We start from the raw sequence: 17,787 nt of genomic DNA, 5'->3' as shown, positions 1-17,787 counted from the left end.
CTTATCGTCTTTTTTAAAAAAGTAATGTTATTGAGCAAGTCAAGGCAATCAGAAATAAGCTGTTCTTCATTGATCTGACCTATAGTACTGTGAGCAGGTAACTTTGGTTCATAGATCATTTAAATTTTCTCTAACGGAACAATTTTTCCTATTAGAAGAAAATAATGTAGTCTTTCAGTATGAGGCTAAGCGATAGACTGCGGTTCGCTCGCTCGCTTATAGAACGCCTCTTTGATTACAAAAGCCCGCCAAGTTCCAAAACAAAGATGGTGAATCAAGACGTCAATGAGAAACACCTTACGGCAGTAGCCACAGTGAACTAGCGATTCCAACGGCAGACGATCAGTTGCCCAACGAAAAAATGGCCGCCTTCCCTATTCGGAGATAGGACTGTAGCCCACAGTGAAAATGGCCATTATACCTCACCGGCTAAACATTCGCGAGGTGCTCGACCCGATTCTAAGATGGCGGAGGGCCGTTGGCGTGAGGTGAGAGTTCCCTGCATCACGTGACAGGCAAGACGGGGGGTGTGTGTATCCCCGTCTTGTGTCCCGGCGGAAGAGTGGAGGGAGTCGTCTGAACGGCAACATCTTACAGCGAAGGGAAAATAAGACGGCGCGACTAGCGCTGGAGAACCGGAGACACGCCAGTCACCACGGATTCATCCGTAGCCAACGCGGCGGCCGGGGCGCAGCCACCTTCGCTGCCGCCGCCGCCGCCGCCCCCATCGAGGATGTCGCGCAGAAAGGTGAGCAAGTGCAAACCGAACCAACCTTTTTATCCTCTCTTTCCTTTTAATCTATTTAAGACCGTCGGGCTGGAAAACCAGTTAAAAACGTAGGCCTTCAAGCCCATGTTTCATCTCGCGATACGATTGGCTAGTCCTGCCTCCCGCCGCAACCTCAATGGCCACCTTCGCCATCAGTCAAGCGCAGTCCCTTCCCTCAACGGTTATTTGTTTCCCTCCACCCGTTCGTTGACTGTTGTAGCCCTCCTCCTTTCGTTCCTAATTGGCTCGCATCTGAACCATCATTGGTTGAACTCCTTATCATTTTCTACTGGCGCGGTTTTCCCCCCCCTCCCCCTCCGGCTCTCCTGTATCCATTCTTGGCTGCGTGCTTTGGGTGTGGATGTTGAGGGTGGCATTGATTGGCTGGGATTCTGAATCGGCATCCGTGAAATCCCACCCCGGTACTATTTCTCAGTTTCTCATTGGGGAAGAGAGTGATACAAAAGTCCAACCCCTGCACTGGTAATACTTGCAGGCGAGGGAACATGGTAGAAATGAATCAAAGCATGGTAGACAAGATTAACTGGGCAGTGGGTTGTTTTTTTGATCATTACAATTATATTTCCATATTTGCTAGAACTCAGTTGAGTGCTCGTAAGTTAAATCTGTTTATAATGGAACTGCATTTTTAACATGCCAAACATTTTTAATGAGCTATAAAACCAGGGTTTTTGTAATAAATTTATTCTTTCTTTTTTACTGAAGAGCATTCAATTAAGAAGGGGTTTTTGGTAGTCATTCATACATGGACGAACGTTATGATACCATAATTTAAGGCTAGCAAATTTACTGTGGCTTAAACTTTTGTAAAAATACTGCTAGCTTTGCCAGGTCTGTGAAGAGTTAATTCATATTTAAAGAGATTTTAGGTATGTGTAGAATCTTCTACCTTTGTAGTGGCCATGTAATATCAAATGAATGAAAAATAATGTACTCTGGTAACTTACTTGTATATATAATTATGTCAAAACTATATTTGGGAGATAACTACTTATAAAAATCATTCAAAAACTCTGATGTAGAACAATTATGGAAGTTTAAAAAAGCAAGTTATTGGATTACCTATTACATCTGCTATAGGTGCATACCTGTAACCCTTTTCCCCCTCTAATATATTCTGATCCTTTCAAAACTCAGCAATAGATACATAGATTCAGCAGGTTTCCTGTAATTATGCTCAGGTATTATAATAAATGCACTGTATAAACATACCTGACTGTTAAATTAACACAGTGCACTGAACCTAATTATGTTGTTTAGTCTTTTATGTTTTGTAGGAACTCAGTCCCTGAGGTTGTAAACCATGAAGTATGGCATTGTGTGATATATAACACTGCTGTTGTTTTTGCTCAGTATACTATGATTAAACTAAGACAGTTTGTGAATATAGGACAGTGTGTCTTGTTGCATCACTACCCTCATCACTGCCCTGGGAATGTTTTATATTATTGCAAAAGAAAAGAATTAGGCCTAGGCCTTTGGAAGAATTGATTACAATACACTCTAAATGGGACTTCCTTTGAAGTACATTGGGATATCCTGCAGCTTGTTTAGAATGTAGCAGCACATGCAGTTTAGACACATTATGGTGCACCCATTCTTGCTATATGGGTTTTCAAGTACAATTCAGAGTACTGATTGATATCTTTAAAGCTCTTGGTGGCATGGGATGGTATGGATCAGATTGCTGGTCTATATCCAGTGGTTTCTGTGTATGTGACAGAATGGGCATACTCTTGGTACCCTCAGAGTATCTTCCTGATGAATCTCAGGAAGCATGCCTTTTCTGTCATGGTGCCTATCAAGTGAAACAGCTTCACATATACTCCTACCACCACAAGGTTTGGACAGCCTCAGCTCTTAGTCTTCTGAAAGGCCATGAAGAGCTGACTTTTCCCCCAGACACTGGCATCAGGATGTTCGTGATGGAAACTTTGCATGGATGTTTGTGATTGGTGATTACAATGATTATATTGAACCTTGACCTGTTTTATTTTCATTTAGTTTTTTAAATACATTATATGGTCTCATAGAGCTTATAATAAACTAAAGTTGTTGTGGGGAAAATAGGAAAGAGGAGGAAGAAGTATTAGGTATGTTAACTCCCTAAGTTAGTTATAAAGTAATAAAGGCAGGATAAAAGAAGTCTTAACAGATAGTAAAATAAATAAATATTTAGAACCATTAATTTTAATAGTTGCCCTTTTCCCATTAATTTCATGTTTTTACTGAGATTTCATTGTAAGAACCTGGGTGACTTTTTTTTTGGAATCATGGGCTTGTTGGTTAAAAAAAAGTACATTGATGTTTCCCTTAATAAGATAGTTTATATGACCTTCCAGTCTAATATAGGAGGAACTAAGTTTTATATATAATGCATATGACAAATTGGCTTAGGACTTTCTTAACGATATATCATTATAGTCTTATATAATTTAATGGATGGTTGAATACAAAGAGGATAAAGAGAAAACTCTGAAATTCACCCAGGCTTTATTCAGAACTAAATGTCTCTTAGGAACATAAGAAATATTTTAAATGGGCTTCCGGTGGCTCCGCGGCGCCGGAGACAGCCTTCCCGGGCTGCCCGCAGCTCAGCTGTGTGATTTTTCGCCCGAAACAGCGCCGATCAGCTGTTCGGGCGAATTTGAAGCCCCCTCCTCGGGAGAAGAGGAGGGGGTGAGCCCCCAGGTGGGGGTTGAGTTCTCCGGGGCCGCCTGAGCTTGGAGCTTGGGCGGCTGAAGGATTGAACTCCCCCGTAGCCTGGGCTGCTCCCAGCTGACTAGCGTCTCTGCTCCGGACTTTATGGAGCAGAGCCAGGCGTCTGCGACCATCCCTGCTTGAAGGAGAGACTATGAAAGGAAAAGAGCAGGCAGAGCAGTACAAGAGGGAAAGATGAAGAGATGAAGAAGATTATTTTATTTTACTCTCAAGCTTGATGGACTTTGCTTAAAACTTAAAGTGAAAGTGCGTCACAATTGTAAGTAAAAGATGGCGGCTAAACCTCCCCCTAGAACTTTTCGGAGTGCTGGAAATTCTCCGGTGCAACAACAATCATTACTGCAGGCGTTGCATTCTCCCGATGTATTGACATTGAAGGATCTTGAAAAACATACCCAGTTAATTCTGGAGTCAATGGGTGCTAAATTTGCACAGATGGAGGAGAAATTGGAGAAATTGGAGCAGAGAATGGAAGAAAGGATGGAACAGAAACTTAGAGAGATGAAGGCAGACATTTTGTCCTCAGTGCATAAAGTTGCTAAATGTGTGGAGGTGCTGGATGACCAAGTGCAAGACTTGACTCAAAAGAATGCTATATTAGAAGCAAAAGTTTTGGAAATTGAAGATTTAAAAGACAAAATGGATAGTGAACAGAGTCTGGCCCAATTTTACCAGATGCAGTTTGCTGTGAGAATTAGAGGCCTAAAAGAGAATATTAAGGAAGATTTAAAGCAGCTGGTTTCTGAGGCTTTTGAGGGGGTATTGAATCATCCAGCATCTGAAATAAAACAAGGCATGGACAAAGTGTTTCGTGTGAATTCGTGGATTGCTAAACAGAGAAAGTTGCCTAGAGATGTGGTGGTTTATTTTGTAAAAAGGGAAATTAGAGATGAAGTTATACAAGCTGCCTATGATACCAAAGTTGTGATTGCTGGTCAAGAAGTTTTGGTTCTAAAAGAAATTCCTCCAAAGATTTTAAAGAGAAGGAAGGATTTTATTTTTCTTGTGCACGAGCTCAAGCAAAGAGATATAAGGTTCAGATGGGAGATCCCAGCTGGGTTGAGCTTCATGTATGATGGCAAAAGGTACTGTTTGGGTAATGTGAAGCAAGCGCATGACTTTTACAACAATGTTTTAAATGTAACCCCATCAACACTTCTGGAAGCTGCAGAGGGATCTGGAGAAGGAGAACATCAAGAGGATGAAGATGGACAGATAGACGAGAAGGGTACAGGAGGAGTTCAAGCTGCAACTCTTTTGGATGATATTAGAGAACAGAGGGTGACGCGTGCTGCCTTAAAACGCTCAAAAAAGACAAAAAAATAAGACCAGCAGAAATCTATGGAACTTCCACAATATACTTATAGACAAGTGGTAGTTGCGTTTTTAAAAGTTTTGGGATGATATGTATGGTAACAGAATCTTTAATTTGGAATTAATGGACAATTTATTACAGAGGAAGAGGAAGAAAGTTTTGTGGGTTAATGCGGGTTAATTTGTGTAAGAACTATCTATTATAGTCTATTTTGGCTAGAGAGGTTAATAGGGATAGGTGTTTGTTATGTGTAAATGAGAATATGTTTAGGTAATAGGGAAATGTGGAAGAACATAGATGGGAATGATGCTAGTTTTCTTTTATTTTAGTTCTTTATATATATTTAGTATTGTTAAGGATTGGTTTACTCTATATAAGCTAGAGAGTGATGGATTTTAGAGTTTATAATTGTTAGTATATGATTGTTTATGATTGCTTTTTAGATATATACCTTGTATTTTGCTCTGGGAAGTCGGAGGGGGGGGAGGGGGGGAGGAGGGGAAGTAGAGGGGGGGAGGCAGGGGAGGGAGGAGGGAGAGGGGGAGGGGGGGAGATAGGGGGGAGGTAGGGAGGGGAGGAGGGAGGGGGAAGGGGGGTTTCTTAAAGGAAAATTGTATTTTTTAAAACTTCAATAAAAAAAAAAAAGAAATATTTTAAATGTATAACGCTGCAGATTAATTTTTGAAGAAGACCCAGTTTTGTATAGTATTTAAGTCATCACATTCCAGATCAGGAGACTGGGAGTTTTGATCCCATTTTAGGCAGAACATAAGCCAGCCTTAGACTAGTCCCTCTCTGTCAAGGCTAGAAAGGAGCCAGTGGCAAACTACTTCTAAAAACCCTTGCCTAGAATACTGCAGAAATTGGTTCAAGGAATCAAAACTGACTCAGAATTATCCCCTCTTGTCAATAAAATTGAGGTATACATTTGCATTAAAGTATCTGTCTTATGTGCTGTTTAATTACTTATTTTAAACATATTTATAGCTGTTCATCTTTCAACCAAATCTGGGTGGCTCTCAATTAAAAACTAAATGTTGGTTTTTCAGAGAAATGCAGGAAGCAGTTCAGATGGAACAGAAGACTCAGATTTCTCTACAGACCCAGAACATACAGACAGTTCAGAAAGTGATGGTACATTACGCCAGTCTGCCCGTGTGACACGATCTTCTGCTAGGCTCAGCCAGAGTTCTCAAGGTATATCTAGATCTTTTAGAATTTTTCATTTTGGGTCTTAAACTTCTGTTTTCGGAGAAAGGATGCTTGCAATGATTAGATCTTTTCTCCTAAGCTTTATCTAAATGGGAGGAGTGGTATCATATGTCAATGAATTTCTGCCTATTCTTCATGGAAATAAAAGTGAGGTTATAATGAACCATATGATGGCTTTGCTCCCACTCATCCTGTGGCAATTTATTTGTGAATTGTTTCAAGGTCTGTTTCTTGGGAAAATACAAAAAAGACAATCTATAACAGAACATCCTCAGAATCATACCATCTTTGCACCATCTTTGATCATTATTTAAACTGAATGTGGGTTGTCAACATTTCAGGAAAAGAAAATCCAAGTAATCAAAACAATGAACATATATAAAGAATATTTAGATAAAGAAATATATGGGCAAACTAGTATAGCACAATAAGGAACAGTATTCCATTTATACTCTGTATTCCAGGCTCCTGTATTCCAATACCATTATGAACTGAAGATTTACATTATGAACTGTTTGGGATTTACATTTTCCTCTAAATTTAATTTAGATATGCAATAATGCAAGGAAATAGATACCATCAGCTGAAAAATGTGCAAATCTTGCCCATTTTATAGATCCTAAAAGAATAGCCATATTAGTCTACTACAGTAAGAACCACAGTGAATATGGTTGACATGTAGGCTCTGCAATGATGTTTCCTAAAATGAGATGCTGTGTTTCTCCTTTAACAATCCCTTCCAATCTTACATAGATTCTAGCCCAGTTCGTAATCCACCATCATTTGCAGTAGAAGAGCCTGTTTATTCTACTCGAAGAATAACCCGCAGTCAGCAGCAGCCTACTCCTGTAACTCCAAAGAAATATCCTCTGCGACAAACGCGTTCATCTGGTTCCGAAACAGAACAAGTGGTTGATTTTTCTGATAGAGGTTTGTACATGTGAATCGTTGTGCTCCTAATAACTGCTATCATGGGGAGATGGAGAATTGATTTATAAGCTAGTATTTGGTCAACTTCCTTTGTAGAATGTTTCAATAGTAATATACCAGATTAAAAGGCAATATCTTTGCTTAGATCATATTTAACATCCTAGGTGTTGCTTGATGTCACATTATGTGTGAAATAGAGACAAAAAACCAACATTGTGAGGGTGTTCATTGTAAGTCACTCTTGATTATAACAATTTTGGTTGACTGATTTTCTTGTTCATCTCCAGATTATCTCAAGGATAATCTCTCTGGCACTGTGTTCCATTTTTAGTGTAGTGCTGACACAGAAATGACTTAGGAAACATTTATTCTTTGTATATTTTCTAAATTGGCAATGTCTTTGTATCCTGTCCTAATTTTCTCTCTTCTCAACAGACACAAAAAATGCAGCTGACCATGATGAGTCCCCACCCCGCACTCCAACTGGGAATGCTCCTTCTTCAGAGTCTGATATCGATATCTCTAGTCCCAACATGTCACATGATGAAAGTATTGCCAAGGATATGTCCATGAAAGATTCAGGGAGTGATTTATCCCATCGTCCCAAAAGACGACGCTTCCATGAAAGCTATAATTTTAACATGAAATGTCCCACCCCTGGCTGCAATTCATTAGGTACAGTGGAATAATTTCTGATCTGAGTTTTAATTATTAGGATTTTCTGTTGTGCAAACTTCCTATGTGTTCTTTCTGGTAAGCAATAAACTATACTTCTTTGGCTTTCAACAGGACACCTGACAGGAAAACATGAGCGACATTTCTCTATATCTGGATGCCCTCTGTATCATAATCTTTCAGCTGATGAATGCAAGGTAACTTATTCTCAGGATGTATGTAATGAAGAAAAGCAGGTGGAAAGTAATAATTGTAATAGGAACAGAGCAAGAATTAATATGCTTTAATACATATTTGCAAATTGCAACTTCTGAAAGATAGTATATTTTATCCATTGTACCATGATATGGGTTGTTTTAACCATAACTTTAGGCTTGGTGGTCCCATGAAAATGGTTCTACCAATTTCTAGATTCAAGGTCCATATTATTCCTTTAAATTACATGATGTAGGAAGGGGATTTATATAATATTTCTCTGGATTTCAAGGTGAGAGCTCAAAGCCGAGACAAACAAGTGGAAGAGCGGATGCTTTCTCATCGACAGGATGACAACAATAGACATGCTACCAGGCATCAGGTAATTTCTACTAATTTTGTATGTATTGTTCAAATCTTAATTTCACTGGAGACATTCAAGTTATTCAGTTTTTATTTTTTAAAATATATTTTGCTCACTTATACATATGTATTTTATACGTTTTTTGCTCAGAAAGAGGGAAAAGAGTTTTGTGTACAGTGAGGGAAAAATTATTTGATCTCCTGCTGATTTTGTACATTTGCCCACTGACAAAGAAATGATCAGTTTATAATTGTAATGGTAGGTTTATTTTACTAGTGAGAGACAGAATAACAGGGGAAAAAAATCCAGAAAAAAATATGTCAAAAATATTACAAATTGATTTGCATTTTAATGGGTGAAATAAGTATTTGACCCCTTTGCAAAAGATGACTTGGTGCTTGGTGGCAAAACCCTTGTTGGCAATCACAGAGGTCAGACCTTTCTTGTAATTGGCCACCAGGAGAGATTTTGTCCCACTCCTCTTTGCAGATCCTCTCCAAGTCATTAACCTTCAGCTCCCTCCACAGATTTTCTATGGGATTTAGGTCTGGAGACTGGCTAGGCCTTAATGTGCTTCTTCTTGAGCCACTCCTTTGTTGCCTTGGCCGTGTGTTGTGGGCCATTGTTATGCTGGTATACCCATCCACGACCCATTGTCAATGCCTTGGCTGAGGGAAGGAGGTTCTCACCCAAGATTTGACGGTACATGGCCCCGTCCAATGGTCCCTTTGAGGTGGTTAAGTGGTCCTGTCCCCTCAGCAGAAAAACATCCCCAAAGCATAATGTTTCCATGGTGGGGATGGTGTTCTTGGGGTCATAGGCAGCATTCCTCCTCCTCTAAACGCAGCGAGTTGAGTTGATGCCAAAGAGCTTGATTTTGGTCTTATCTGACCACAGCACTTTCACCCAGTTCTCCTCTGAATCATTCAGATGTTCATTGGCAAACTTCAGACGGGCCTGTACGTGTGCTTTCTTGAGCAGAGGGACCAAGCAGGTGCTGCAGGATTTCAGTCCAGGGTGTAGTGTGTTACCAATTGTTTTGCTGACTATGGTTCCAGCTGTCTTGAGATCATTGACAAGATCCTCCCGTGTAGTTCTGGGCTGATTTCTCATTATTCTCATGATCATTAGAACTCCATAAGGTGAGATCTTGCATGGAGCCCCAAACCGAGGGACAGTTATTTTGCGTTTCTTTATTTGCACATAATAGCACCAACTGTTGTTACCTTCTCACCAAGCTGCTTGGCAATAATCTTGTAGCCCATTCCAGCCTTGCGTAGGTCTACAATCTTGTCCCTGACATCCTTGGTCAGCACTTTGGTCTTGTCCATGGTGGAGAGTTTGGAATCTGATTGATTGATAGCTTCTGTGGACAGGAATCTTTTATACAGGTAACAAACTGAGATTAGGAGAACTAATCTTGCTGATTGATAGGGGATCAAATACTTATTTCACTCATTAAAATGCAAATCAATTTATAACTTTTTTGGTATGCATTTTTTTGGATTTTTTTTTGTTATGCTGTCTCCCACTGTTAAAATCTACAGTTACATTTATAGACTGATCATTTCTTTGTTAGTGGGCAAACGTACAAACTCAGCAGGGGAATTTTTTCCCCCTCACTGTGTTTATTTTTGAAGAATTTGACATATTGCACATACAAAAGTCATGCTCATATGAATAATCTTTTCAGCTCATAATTTGATGCAGTTGTGCATTATGAAAAGCTGTTCTGATTCTAAACAGAGTGGATGTATAAAACAGGTGCCATAAAGTACTAGGGAACCCATGGAATATTGGCGAAGCCATATACTGATCAATCTGTCTGTTTCCTAATCAAGTATTTTATTTTTTTACTCCCTGCAAGGCACCAACTGAAAGACAATTGAGATACAAGGAGAAAGTTGCAGAGATGAGAAAGAAGAGGAATGCAAGCTTAACTAAGGAGCAAAAGGAAAAATACATGGTACAGAAATCTCATTTCTTTTCCTTAGAGAATAAGCCAAATGTTAAGATATCCTTTTTAGTTTGGTCTCTCCAAATGTGTTTTTATTGTGCTTAACCATTGTATGGTAAGTCAGGAAAATGAGAGTTAAAACATAAGGCATCTGAATCAATACTTTCCATGCCATGGATTCGCAAAGAAGAATTGTTTGAAACAAGTTCTGAGACGGATAACAATGGCTGAAATGGATAATAGTGATCTATTGAACATTGAGCTGTGTTAATCCTATTGTTTGGAATCCATATGTGAATTCCAGCTTTGTGATTATAGCACGTCTTTTTATAGCACAGGAAAAGGAGCGAGAGAGCAATGTGATAGCTATCTTTTTTCAACTAACCATGTCAACATTCCTTGTATTTTTCCCCATTATCCAACCAGCTGAATTTGCTCTAAAGCACATTTTAATTAACATTTTTAGACGTGAATGTTTTCATAAAAGCCTTTCAGTTCTCTAAAATTAACAGGGAAGACAGTGATACCACTGAAAGGAATTTTTAGACTTTTCCTTTGACTGTTTATCCATCCATGCCCACCCCCTAAACAAATAGGAGGTGGCTACCAGGAGTTGCTTCCCCAAACTTCAGGGGACATTTTTTTTCTTTGTGATTATGAGATATTTCTTCTGTTGTTGCTTTAGGAGCACAGACAAACCTATGGCAACACTAGAGAGCCCCTTTTAGAGAATCTGACCAGTGAGTATGACCTAGAACTATTCCGACGAGCGCAAGCAAGAGCTTCTGAAGATCTAGTAAGTAGGGTAGAGCTCATTTAATTTCATGTCCCAGCTGTGAAGTAATAAGCCAGTTATACTGGCAGTGTATGCAAATAAGCCAGTTCACTGCAGTGTATGCAAATTTGCTGTAAATGGATAGAACCAAACCAAGCTGATGGAAGGAAGCAAAGCTAAAAGTTGCACACTTCATAGCAGTGCTCATAGTGTTTTTGAAGGTTAAAGATTGGTCTTGGCCTAATATATATTGGGGATTCACACCAAAAATAGACATGTCCTAAGTAATTGAGAATGTGTTCAAATGTTAATGCATTCAATTCAATTAAATAACTTAATGTTACTCTCGGGGTATTTCATTAATCTCTTTGGCTATTTTTGAAAAAATATAATTTATATGGTTATAGCTAATTTCAAATTAAAAAATGCAATAGAAAACCATTAAGAAAGAATGAATCAATGAATCACTTCATATACCGATGAACTTTTCTGACTCGATGGCTAAAATAAATGATCGGCCTATTTAAATAACATTTTGGCCAGACTTGGTTTTCTGATGTTTGACAATTTTAGATTAATATATAGACATATTAACTAAAAGCATATACTATACCAGGGGTAGGCAACCTCGGCTCTTTTATGACTCATGGACTTCAACTCCCAGAATTCCTGAGCCAGCTATGCTGGCTCAGGAATTCTGGGAATTGAAGTCCATGAGTCATAAAAGAGCCGAGGTTGCCTATCCCTGTACTATACTGTATATATGCATATATACTATAGATATAATAGGTATAATAAGTTAAAAGCGTAGTCAGTAAACAAAGCAAACAAAGGATTACAAAGCAGTAAGGGAGATAATAAAATGTTGGGACAGTTACCTTAGCGAAACAGAACAACTCTTCCAGCCATTCATCTTTGTATTGTTTTATTCTTCAGTGAGAGCATTTTATGAATTGCTCCATATCCAATTTATGGATCAAATTCACTGATTGTTTTTAAAAAAGTGCTTAGCCTTATTCAGTTCAAAATTGCTCTCCTTGATGATCACAAATTGTATTTGCTACTGATTTTTTTTTTTAAAAAAACCCCTCTAGATTTCTGAAATATAAATTGATTCATCTTTCTTACGTAGATTAAGAAACCAGCTGGGAAAGACAACTCTGAGCTGAAATAAACCCATCAGTTTGGGTTTATTTTCAGATGTGGCTTTTTTTACCTTGAAGATTGTTTAAAAAGGTTTTGTGGATTCCCCCCCCCCCTTTTTTCATTTGCTGCTTACCCGTATGTAATCTTTAGATACCAAAGAAGCATCTTATTTTTTTTAAAAAAAATTACCCTGGTTCCAGCAAAAGCATCTCTGGTGTACAGTATTCTGAAGAGAATTGTCTCCAAATTCAGAATACTAAATTTTGTATTTGATGGAAGGATTAACCCCCAATCCACTTGGAAACAAAGGCTTTGTGTTGAGAGATGTGCAGAGTAGTTTCATATCTCTGTTGATCAGAAAAATAGAATCCTCCTCATAACCCGTCTTCTTTCTTTAGGCCTTGAGCAAGGTTTTTGACCTTCTAGATTTCCTATCTCCAATGGCTAATTGCAAACAGAGCTGCACAGTTGTTCAGGTTAACTATTATTATTCTACATAAACCATAATTAACTAATTCTTTTCTTTCCTACTTTTTGGAGAAAAGGAGAAAGAATAGATGTATGCCATTTTGCCAACCAGAGGCACTGTCTTCCTATTTTTTCAATATTATCTGGAAGTACATTGGGAACATATTTTCTTCATAAGGAAAGAGGAATTGTGACAGGTTTGACACAAAAACTTGTGCAGTATCTCCTGTTTTTGTTTGTCAGTTTTATAGTACCTGTATATGATGAACCTGCAACTACTGAGTGTCAGGACCTGGATATCTCCTAAAACTAATGGATTGTATATAGTCATCTGAAGTGCAAAGGTCCCTGAGAGAGTTTGAACTCCTTAGAATAACATTAGGCTACCTGCATCTAATGAGTCCCAAATAGGGCAAAGCCGGTCACATAGAATCTACTTCTTAAATTTAACTGCATAGGATCAGTGAAGCCTAGGAATAAAAACTATGCTTTCATTGTGTTTTAATAGTGCCAAAAACTAGGCATCATTTCATTATATCCACAGAGGGGTTGCACAAATATGCATGTATGGTATAGAACATCAAAGTAAAACTGAATTGGGATTGTGGTTTTCCCCTTTCAAAATAAACAATTACTTGAAGCTATTAAGGTGTTTTTTTCAAATAGAGAAATCATTTAAAAACTTTGCTGCTCTGTTTTTTAATTACTATGGCTGTTTGTGTAATGGTTATTTTCTTTGGTTAACATACACTGTGCTAATCTTGCACACCGCGTTTAACTTAAAGCGGTTTTTAGCTTAAAAAATAACCTGGTTTGCATGTAACTTTGAGCCAAAATGTATTTCTTGTTTTGGGTTTGCAAATATTTGAATCTAGGTATTGGGAGTTGTAAATGAAGATTTAAGACTTAGTATGCTTTGTGAAACCAGCAAGTTATGATTAATTCAGTAAATAGTTTATGCAGCATACCAGTTGATTCAGGGGCAAAGCTCTCCATGGGATGGGGAAGGAAAACAAAGGTTATAATTCTGTCAGCAGACATTTTAATACAAATTTTGCAAATATTGGTTTTGGAGGGAGTCTGATTTTGGCTATAGTCTTGTTCCTATTTTCTTAGAAATAATTATCAGTGAATTTGATGGGACTTGAAGAACAATTTTGTTTTCGTTTGATAGGAATGTATGTTAATTATTAGTTTATTAGTTATTACCTCAATCCTCTTTCAATTAGATGAAACTTTACTGGAGCAAGTTCTGCATTGATTAAAGACATACTTTACCAGATGGAGAATCCTGTTGAGTTTGTATATCTATTGACAGTGTAAAATAAGCTGTGACGTAGAAAATATCTTACTTTTGCTTTTCTGAGGTTGGATTCAATGTGAATTGGAAAAAAAATCTTTTCTAGCAATAATTATAAGATTTTACAGTGGCTTAAATAATTTTATCCATTTTCCTCTTCAATAAATGAGTCATTGTTTCTGTGAATAGGAAAAGCTGCGACTTCAGGGCCAAATCACTGAAGGTAGTAACATGATCAAAACAATTGCTTTTGGCCGCTATGAACTGGATACCTGGTACCATTCTCCCTACCCAGAGGAGTATGCCCGGCTTGGGCGACTCTATATGTGTGAATTCTGCCTCAAGTATATGAAGAGTCAGACAATACTTCGCAGGCACATGGTAAGTTTTTGACTTAGAGGTGTACAATGGAAAATTATTTCTTTATTCAAATTTGTTATAGGCAGCCAAATCCAATACAGACTGGACAATGTACAAAGTAAAAAAAATCTAAAAACAGGTAAAACAGAAAAGCACGCGAACAGCCAAGATTAAAACAATGTTAAAAGCAACACAGGTTTTAAAATTATTAATATATTTTGCACTGCATTATTTGTATTAATGTGTAACACAAATATGTATATTAATATACATTATATTATTTTTATACTTGAAACAAACAACAATAGCAGCTCTGATCTCTGATGTCATCTCCTGGTGATCCTGATTTTTGCATCCTAAATCTGATAGCTTCAACCCTCGCTCCTCTTATATTTACAGCTACGTTTTTGCTATGATGATATACTCTAATTTCAGAAAGGGATTATTTTAATCATGTTTTATTATGGATTTCTTCTGAATCTGTGTTTTCTATGTCTAAATATAATTTTGCATGTGGTAAGGAATATGCTATTGCCTTCTACTGCTTTGGAAATTTAATCTTGTAAAAAAGGCAGTTTGTATTTCCCTGTGAATTTTCTGGGAGAAGATGGGAAATGCTGCAGATAAATCAGTTCTGAAGAATGCTGCCATGACCCCATCTTAAATAACCATTTCCAGCAGCAGAGAATCCAATTTGTGCATTCTACCACTTTCTTCTAGTGCTTAATTGTGACTACCTTAATTGCTTTAGAGAAGAACACCTTTGTCCTTCCAAGCAGCTTCACATTCGACTTCCAATATAGATACAGTGGTTGCGCTGGCTGTCAGTCATAGCTGGGACTGAAATTGTAATGGTTATGACAGAGGGGAGGGAGGCCAAATCACATGTTGAGTTTTACAAGCTTGGAAGCACTATCTGTTTACCATTATCTTAAATTCAACTGAACTTAGAGCCGTCACAAACATATTATGTGCAATAAAATTGGTGTTGACAATCTGTCTCTAACTTGGTCTTTCAAAATCGGTTATTAGAATCCAATTATTAGAGGTCTCTGTAATTTCTTTTTTCAAATTCTTCTCATTCTGAGCCAGGACCTAAAAGCATAGCAATTCATATAATTTAATTCTTGTTGAGCACAGACAGTATTCTCTGTCTGTAAATGTATATATGAACATTGTTAAAATGATCTGCTCCTATTAAAATGAGTTTTATTGTGATAGAAAAACTTTAGCAGACCTGTTTTGTCTCATTAAAAGGAAGGGAGAAAACACTTTTCAAAAGGCCCATGTAATATAAATTAGAAGCCTTCTATTGAATGAACAGAACCTGGAAGATTTGAATTTACACTTTGCTATTGGTATTAGAGATATTTAATGTAGATATACCTTTTGTATTTTGTCTTATTATTACGTGTCATGTAATATTACTTACATAGTTATAGCTACCCATGCTTTCTTTTAATTAGTTTCATATGATGAAATACTTTAAAACAGTTCACCTATTCTTAATCATAGCTCACTGGTTAGTAGCCTATAGCCAATACCAGGTTCACTCTATCTTCTGAATAGAATAGACCTCGTTGCTTCTGAATCCAAAGTAATTATTTTTCCTCTTCAGTAGTATATTTGAAAACCAATTATGACAGTAATGCTTGTTTATCACTCTCCATAGGCAAAATGTGTCTGGAAGCATCCTCCAGGGGATGAAATTTACCGTAAAGGTTCAGTCTCAGTATTTGAAGTAGATGGGAAAAAGAACAAGGTAACTGTGTAAAGTGGAGTGGATTTCAGGAAGAAAGAGAACTTGGACATTTTGTGAACCATCTGTAGGCCATACAAGTGGCTTTGCTAGAGATTTTTCATCGCTGTTGCTAATCCTGAAACATCTCACTCCATGCTGGTCCCAAAGGTGCTTTTTCAAGAGGCAAGGATTTATGTTTCTTTCAGGCAGAGACTCATTGAGGCTACTTGGAGGTTTACCTATTTGTCCTCAGAGTCACCTGGGTAGTGCAAACAGGTGTGGAACCTCCTTGGAATTGTTGATAGGATTATGTTGTAGACTGGAGATAGATTATGTCGTATTCCCCTCCCCCAGCCCTTGAGAGAGGACTGTTCAGTTTTAACATAGATGGCCTCTTTGACCAGCTGTCTGCAAAGAACATAAATCCTTCCATTCCCCACCATCCAGTCAGAGCTGAAGAAGCTTCTTGGATGAAAAGTGAAAAACAAAAAAGTCCAGTTGCCTCTTGAAAAAGCACTTTTGGGATATCCATGACCTGGATGACTGAGAATCTCCATAGTCATTCCATACAGCTGCTTATAAAGGTTTGGAGCAGAATTAGATAGGTAGGTAAGGTAGTGGCAGTCCTGGGTTGTACCAATTCATTGCAGATATAGGTTCATGTTTTTGTTTATTGTTTCAAAGCTAAAAAGGAACTTCTGGGCCTTTGGGGACACTCACATAACATCTGTGCAAATCCTTAAATCACCTACATCTTTCAGAGCTATGCAGCTGCTTTCTACCATTACAGCACAATCCTAGGACAATAGATATTTGAAACTGCTACTCACCAAGTATTAAATAAATGCAGGGGGCAGGGAGTTGGGATTTTGGCTCACTATTGTTTGGTCTGCAACAGTCTTCTTTAGAATACTAAGAAAGCTCTACCTATTGGTTATGCATAGATTTTTTTTTTGTTCAGCTTGTATGGACTCGTATCGTGTGATAAGTATTGGGAGGGTAGATCAGCTCCTGTTAATCTTTCATGGTACTAATATCTTGATTCTCTTTCTGATTTTTTTCCAGATATATTGCCAAAATTTGTGCCTCCTGGCAAAACTCTTCTTGGACCATAAGACTTTGTATTATGATGTTGAACCGTTTCTTTTCTATGTCATGACAGAAGCTGATAACACAGGATGCCACCTAATAGGCTATTTTTCCAAGGTCAGTAATAATTACATAGGATCTATTCCACTAGTAGGGCTTTGTGCATCAAAACAGTGTGATGATGCTTACATTGCCCTAGCTCAACATTTGGAAACATGGACGCTTAGAGGTAAAAGAAAAAATTGCTTACTCTAGGATTGAAATTTCCAGGCTATTGACACAATTGAGGGGGAGGGAGATATATAATGTTTCAAATGTAGAGTCACTTTTATTATATCATAAAATTTACTGCAGGTAGTCCTTGACTTATGATCACAATTGGGGCCAGAATTTCGATTGCTTGGCATGTGCTTAGTGAATTATCATATCACCAGACCTGATTTTATGACCATTTCATAGGGTCGTTAAGTAAGTCCAGTTTTACCCAATTGACTTTGCTTGTTGGAAGCTGGCTGGGAAAGTTGCATATCACAATCATGTGACTGTTGTAAATGTTGTTGTTAGTTGCGAAGTTGTGTCTGACCCATCGCAACCCCCTGGACAACGTTCTTCCAGGCCTTCCTGTCCTCTACCATCTTCTGGAGTCCTTTTAAGCTCACGCCTATTGCATCAGTGACTCCATCCAGCCACCTCATTCTCTGTCGTCCCCTGCTTCTATTGCCCTCAATCTTTCCCAGCGTTAGGCTCTT

At 38.1% G+C, this 17,787-nt stretch overlaps 1 protein-coding gene across 3 annotated transcripts in view; it reads left to right on the top strand.

Moving 5' to 3' along the window:
* Positions 1 to 231: 231 nt before the first annotated feature.
* KAT7 (lysine acetyltransferase 7) overlaps positions 232 to 17,787 on the top strand; it is a 29,724-nt gene continuing 12,168 nt past the window's right edge. Inside the window, exons 1-11 of one of the 3 annotated variants that reach the window (XR_014494268.1) lie at positions 232 to 748; positions 5,876 to 6,023; positions 6,792 to 6,968; positions 7,404 to 7,643; positions 7,758 to 7,840; positions 8,131 to 8,220; positions 10,070 to 10,168; positions 10,845 to 10,955; positions 14,038 to 14,229; positions 15,881 to 15,970; positions 17,015 to 17,155. Coding sequence is in view for 2 of the 3 variants with exons in the window: in XM_083378212.1 (XP_083234338.1) it covers positions 734 to 748; positions 5,876 to 6,023; positions 6,792 to 6,968; positions 7,404 to 7,643; positions 7,758 to 7,840; positions 8,131 to 8,220; positions 10,070 to 10,168; positions 10,845 to 10,955; positions 14,038 to 14,229; positions 15,881 to 15,970; positions 17,015 to 17,155 (1,386 nt within the window). In the remaining variant the exon portion in view is untranslated. The remainder of the gene's footprint in view (positions 749 to 5,875; positions 6,024 to 6,791; positions 6,969 to 7,403; positions 7,644 to 7,757; positions 7,841 to 8,130; positions 8,221 to 10,069; positions 10,169 to 10,844; positions 10,956 to 14,037; positions 14,230 to 15,880; positions 15,971 to 17,014; positions 17,156 to 17,787) is intronic. The other 2 variants (XM_083378212.1, XM_083378213.1) reach the window with 2 other exon arrangements.

The sequence above is a fragment of the Vipera ursinii genome (genome assembly GCF_947247035.1).
Source record: "Vipera ursinii genome assembly, chromosome: Z".
Classification (NCBI taxonomy): domain Eukaryota; kingdom Metazoa; phylum Chordata; class Lepidosauria; order Squamata; family Viperidae; genus Vipera; species Vipera ursinii.
Note: the sequence above shows the minus strand (reverse complement) of the source record. Positions and strands in the feature narration are given on the sequence as shown.